At 42.6% G+C, this 6,688-nt stretch overlaps 1 protein-coding gene across 1 annotated transcript; it reads right to left on the bottom strand.

Moving 5' to 3' along the window:
• Nucleotides 1-1,261: 1,261 nt before the first annotated feature.
• Nucleotides 1,262-2,393, bottom strand: LOC100673040 (protein FAM187B-like). Its single transcript, XM_003420805.4, has one exon. It carries the CDS (start codon nucleotides 2,312-2,314, stop codon nucleotides 1,595-1,597), a length of 720 nt encoding a protein of 239 aa, XP_003420853.2. The 5' UTR covers nucleotides 2,315-2,393; the 3' UTR covers nucleotides 1,262-1,594.
• Between the last annotated feature and the right edge of the window lie 4,295 nt (nucleotides 2,394-6,688).

The following is a 6,688-nucleotide window of genomic DNA, read 5'->3' as shown; positions in this document are numbered from 1 at the left end:
GGACAGAGTACGACTGCCTCACAGGGTTCCCAGCTGCTGACCTTTTGATTAGCAGCCAACTTCTTAACCACTGCACCACCAGGGCCCCCATTAGTCATTAGGGAAATGCAAATTAAAATGACAATGAGATACCACTTCACACCCACTAGTATGGCTGTTATCAGAAAAACAGAAAATAACAAGGGTTGCCGAGGAAGTGAAGAAATTGGAATTCTTGTTCATTGCTACTGGGAGTGTAAAGTGGTGCAGTCACTGTGGAAATTGTTTGGCGGTTCCTCAAAAAGTTAAACTTAGAATTACCACACGACCCCGCAATTCCACTCCTACAGATATACCAAAAAGAACTGAAAGCAGAAACTCAAGCAGATACCTGTATGCCAACGTTCATAGCAGCATTATTCACAATGGCTGGAAGGTGGAAACAATCCAAGTGTTCATCAACAGATGAATGGATAAACAAAACGTGATATATGCATGCAATGGAATATTATTCAGCTATAAAAAGGGATAAAATTCTGATACATGCTACAGTGATGATCCTTGACAACATTTTGCTCAGTGAAATAAGCCACACAAAAGGGCAAATATTACATAAGTACACTTAAAAAATAAAACAGTGGTTACCAGAGGGTGGAGAGCAGGAGGAATGGGGAATTATTGCTTAACGAGTATAGAGTTTCTGTTCGGGATGAATAGAAATATTCTGGAAATAGATAGTGGTAATGTTTACACAACATTGTCAAGTACTTAATATGACTGAACTGTTCACTTAAAAACAGTCAAAATGGTAAATTTTATGTTGTGTACACTTTACCACAATAAAAAATGGGGAAAAAAGAAAAATAGGATATTTTGGTGGAAATTACAAGCTGATTCCAACAATTTTATAGAAATGCAAAGGGCCAATAATAGCCAAGACAACCTTGAAGAATAAAGTTGGAAAACATATACTACCAGATACCATGACTTATTATAAAGGCATAATAATTAAGACATTATTCTTGGTTAAGTAGAGGGTCAGTGAAAAAAAGGAAGACCCTCAATGAGATCGCTTGACACGGTGTCTGCAACTATGGGCTCAAATATAACAACGATTGTGAGGATGGCGCAGGACTAGGCAGTGTTTCTTTCTGTTGTACGTAGGTCGCTGTGAATCGGAACTGACTTGACAGCACCTAACAACAAAAACAATAACACAGACACTGTGGCACTAATGGACTAAGGGGGTCAGTTCCAGTCAGGACTCACAACCACACTAGAGTCCATCTTGGCAAGAGCTTATGCTTGCCTATCTTAGTCTCTATGTTTTACATTTGAACACCAGGAGCCTTTGAGGGTCTCCGCTGGTTGCTACTATGTGTCCCCAACATTATCAGCTCAAGACCTGGCTCAGAGTGGGCACCAGGGGATTCTTGCTGAATGAACATCTGAACAAGCCCCGGAAGAGATTCTTTCCTTCACAAGCTGACTGTCAATACTGGTGGGCTGGGAGACAGAGCCTGATAATCTGTTGGGGAGTGAACCCCTAGCCCAGATGGGCACAGGAAGCAAAGCCTGGGTAAGCGCCAAAGGTGGGACTGGCACCCTGGTCCCGTCACCTGTAGATGGAGGCCAAGGGGCAGGTGAGCCACATGCCGTTGGTCAACTTGTTCAGCTGGTGAATGTCAAAGATGAAGTAAGGCTGGTTGATTTCCTTGATGGGGTTGCAGGGTACAAGGCAGGCTTCCACCTGTAGTTCAGGTCGCATGCGGCTGGGTTGCACACTCTCCTCTCCCAGATAGAGCCTGCAAGGCATGGGTTTTTCCAGCGGATCCTCCTGGATGTAGCAGTACCCCAGGCGTTTGCGTTCGCCTGGTTCCCCGCAGCGGTTACAGTCCTGCCAGGGCTCCCATTGGGTGAACATGAGTACCCTGCCACCCAGGTGCAGGGTCTCATTCTGTAGAGGCCTTTGGCCTAGGCTTTTGTGTGTAATATGAATGGTGGTGACATCCTGGAAGTCAATCTCATACTCTACCACGAGAGCACTGTCATTGTCCTGGCAGCTGTAGAGGCCTGTCTGGGAGGGCTGTGGGTTGGTCAATTGTAGGCCACCACCAGGCAGTTTCTTTATGTTGGGCATTGAGGAGAGTAGAAGGGCGTCCTCCTCCAGAACAGAAGAGAAGTACCAGAGTGCCCTGGGGTGGTCACACTGCAGGACAACTTCATTTCCTGAGAGTAGGGCCAGCCGGCAGAGACTCTTGTAGGCACAATTGATTAATATCTGGGCCCCCAGAGTAGGGAGAGAAAGGCTAAGCAGCCACAGGGTGGCCATCATGGTAGATGGGCGCTACAGCAGGAGAAAAGGAACCACCCTGGGCATTGTGAAGTCATCCACAGAACTCAGGCCTCAGCCCTGGGCAGTGGAATGAACGTGCAATTCCATCGATGTCATCAAACAGCTAGATGTAGGGTCAAAAATGTTATCCGCAGGATATCCACAGGAGCCGGGCAAAAAACGAATGAGTGACCCCAACTCAACAAGTGAACCAAAAATTCACATTATTTGCCCTCCACAGACCCAATATAAAGGGACAAAGTGGCTTCATGCCCACCAGAAAGTGGAAGAAGAGGAGACACAGTAATCACTAATAGGTGCCATTTCTAAAATCCAATGGGCAGACATGCTAAAACCAAACCCGTTGCTGTCCAGTTGATTTTAACTCATAGCGATCCTATAGGACAGTGTAGAACTGCCCCATAGGGTTTCCAAGGAGTGGCTGGTGGATTTGAACTGCTGACCTTTATGATTAGTAACCTGAGCTCTTAGCCTCTGCGCCACCAGGGTTCTGGGCAGACACTAAGGGTCTCCTGTCTTGCGGTTGGGCAGATTTCCTTAATTAGCTCCAAATCTGCTTCTTTGGGTGGTGGGGGAGGGGATTTTACAAACACTTTTTCTCTGTGGCACATGGCTCCACTCTCCAGGGAGATTGCTTCTTTTCCTCCTTGGGCACATTAGAAGTGACAGTGAAAGATATGCCCCCCTTGGCCTCTCAGCAGTTTTCTCAACATGTTTCCAGCAGTTTGGGACCTAAGGATTCTTACAAACCTCCAGTCAACTCCATATGCCAAACATCATCCACAGTTATGTTCCAGGTTTCTCTCTCTCTCTAGCTGCAGGTACCTTAAAATCTATCAGACGTCTTTGGAGAGCCATGTCTTTCATCTCTCTTTCAGTGAGCCATTTTGTCCACCTGAAAGGATTTTCTAGGATTGTCTTAATTCATTCAGAGATTTTAACAATAATTAATAATGATTTAACCAGTGGAGCAGTTCAACTCTGTAATACATGGGGTCACCATAAGTTGGAATCAACAGCAACTAACAACAACACACTTGATTTTACCCTTGTTTTTTAAAGCTTAGTTTTAATTGGCCTTTGTCTCTCAAAGGCCTTCTCAACTTCCAGCCAACTTTGGGCAATACTCACTACTGATGTTCTGTATTCTGACTAATTCCCCTAAAGTTATAAGTACATATTAGGTACATTAAGTATATTATATGCCTTCCAAAGTATGTCAAACAACAGTTTCCATCCATTTTACTCCAAATAAATTTCCTTGTTCTGATTGTCTTGTGTCTAAGCCAATGTCATGTGTTTTTGGTTTTCATTATTGCAATGCCCCACTCCTAGTACTAATTTAAGTATCAATCAATATAGGCTAGGATTTGCTACTATAATAAACTTCCCCAAAACTCAGAGACTTGACACAACAAAAATGTATTTCTCACATGCTCTATGTCCATTGTGAGTTGGCATTATAATCATTTAAGGACCCAGGTTGATGGAGCAACTGCCATCTTGAACATTTCTTATCTCATGCCAGAGGAGGAAGAAAGAGAACTCTGTAGAGTTTCATGTCTACAATTAAATACTCTGGCTTAGGTGACAAATGTCACTTGCTCACAAACCATTGGCCAGAATTAATTACATGACACCACCTCCCCTCCCCCCAAAAAAGGAAGTGGAATTTTACTAGTTCCAGGAAACATTTGCTAAGGGACAGTAATGATTACAACAGTTAGTATCTATTACAGGGAGTGTTTCATCTGGTCTGTCCCTATCTTAGGCTGGGTTCTCTAGAGGAGCAAAACCAGTGAAGGATATATATAAATATATAGAGATTTATTTCAAGGAAATGGCTTACACAATTCTGAAGGCTGGCAAGTCACAAGTCAGTGGGGTAGGTGGTAGGCTCAAGGCTTCTCCTAACTCATGTGGTTTCAGGAGCTGAAAAACCCAACATCTGCAGATCAGGCAGCAGCCTGAAGCCTTCTCAAGTCCCAAGAACTAGAGGCCAGAGGATAACAAGATGATTGCAGGATTGAGAGACAGCAAGCTTTGCCAGAACATTCATTTATATTATGGGTACAGGCCACACCCCCAAGGAAACTCCTCCTCCAACTGATTGGCTGCTCAGCATCAGATCACAAAATGGGAAGCGATTACATAGTGTCTGCCAGACCACTGGGAATGGAATTACAGCTTAACCAAGTTGACACATAGCATTAACCATCACGATCACTTCATGTTAGAGAGTTAAAACCATCTTCAAAATCCTCCAATCAGATTTCCCCAAAAGTCCCTTTGGCCAGTACTGGGTCCCATGCCCAGATCCAAGCCGATTCCTGAAAGGGAAAGAAATTTCCATGAATGTCTTAAACCAATCAGAGTTTGTTCCCTAGAGCTGCGGAAGGGTAAACTTCTCTGATCACAGTGGCCACTGAAAATCCAAATGAAATCGGGGTTTTGCATAAAGAGGCGATGCAGAAGAGAATGCTTACCTGGTGTAACCAACCTCGTCTGCCACAGTATCCACTGATGGGGAAGATCAGGATTAAGCTACCTGACTTTGGGCAAGTTGATGATACCCACTAAATCTTAGTTCCCTCATCTGTAACACAGGGACACAAGAACTCTCGATCACCACATAGGATTGTTATAAAACTTTCAAGAGATTATTCATGTCAAATTCTTAGCACAGTCTAAGCTTGGGATATGATAGTGGTTAGGATGGTGAGAATACGGCCCAGTGGTTTCCATCCCAGGCTCTGGGGTCAGCTTGATCCTTCGATCCACCATGCATTAGAGTAATTTGGGACCAGTGATTTTACCTCCCTTTGCCTCTCACATTCATTTACTCCAAAAATATTTATTGACTACCCAGCTTGCACCAAGCACTAAAGATCCAGGCCAAATGTCTGTTCTCTTGGAGTTTATATTTTAGTGGGGATGTATTAGTTAGGATAGGTTAGGTTATGCTGTACAACAAAAGAATTCTGGAGTTTCAGTGGCTTAACTTTTTTTTTTTTTAAATCATGCTACATTTGCAATGTGGGTTGGTGGAGAGCTTTACCCCACACAGTCCCTTCAGAGACTAGGGCTGATGGAGGTTGCATCACCTGCAATATCATTAGTCACTGTGGCAGGAGAAGGGAAGATAGCGAGCCATGCACTGGCAATTAAATGCTTTGGCTTGGAAAGGACCTACGTCACTTCTTCTCACTAGAATGAATCTCACAGCCCACCTAACTGAAGAGGGGCTGGGAAATGTAGGGCAACACATAGAATATTTGCTGAGCAATATTGTTTTCGCCTTGGGGGAAGAGAAACGGTACACAAATACGTGACTAATAAAGCGTCAGATTAAAAAAAAAAACTGCTGAAAGAGACTAAAGAAGACTTTGATAGATGGAAAGATGTTCCGTGTTTGTGGATTGGGAGACTTAATATTGTTAACATATCAATACTACCCAAAGTGATCTACAGGTACAATGCAATCCCAATCAAAATTCCAATAGCATTCTTTACAGAAATGGAAAAACTAATCCTCAATTTCATATGGAAAGATAAGAGATCCCAAATAACCAAAGCAGCCTTGAAGAAGAACAAAGTAGGAGGCCTCACTTCTTGACCTCAAAACATATTACACTGCTACAGTAATCGGAACGGCCTGGTACTGGTTTAATGATAGACACGTAGACCAATGGAATAGAATTGAAAATCCAGAGATAAATCCAAGCACCTAGGGTCAATTGATTTTTGACACGGGTGCCAAATCTATTCATTGGGAAAGGAACAGTCTCTTCAACAAATGGTGCTGGCAAAACTGGATTTCCACATACAGAAAAATGAAGCAAGATCCATACCTCACACCATACACAAAAACTAATTCAAAATGGATCAAGGACCTAAGCGTTGGAAGAAAATATAGGAACAAAGCTTTGGGACCTAATTTTTTTCAACAATAGATTATCAAACACAACAATGAATGCATAAGCAAAAGAAAACAAAATAGATAACTGGGACCTTATAAATTTAAGTATTTATGTTCATCAAAGAGTAAAGAGACAACTTACAGACTGGGAAAAAAATCTTTGGGAACAATATAACTAATAAGGGTCTAACATAAAAAATATATAGAAAACGTCTACAACTTAACAACTCAAATACAAATAATCCAATCAAAAACTGGGCAAACGAAGTGAACAGACACTTCACCGGAAAGAATATTCAAATGGCCAGCAGACGCATGAAAAGATGCTCAAAGTCATTTGCTAACAGAGAATTGAAAATCAAAACCACAATGAAATACCATTTCATTCCCACTAGGATGGCCAAGATGAAAAAATGGAAAGTAACAAATGTTGA

The sequence above is a fragment of the Loxodonta africana genome, chromosome 11 (assembly GCF_030014295.1).
Source record: "Loxodonta africana isolate mLoxAfr1 chromosome 11, mLoxAfr1.hap2, whole genome shotgun sequence".
In the NCBI taxonomy this organism is placed as follows: domain Eukaryota; kingdom Metazoa; phylum Chordata; class Mammalia; order Proboscidea; family Elephantidae; genus Loxodonta; species Loxodonta africana.
The sequence above is the reverse complement of the archived record's forward strand: the minus strand, read 5'-3'. Positions and strand labels throughout refer to the sequence as shown.

Coding starts and splice junctions, on each gene's coding strand:
- LOC100673040 (XM_003420805.4), bottom strand. CDS start 2,314: ATGATGGCCACCCTGTGGCTGCTTAGCCTTTCTCTCCCTACTCTGGGG.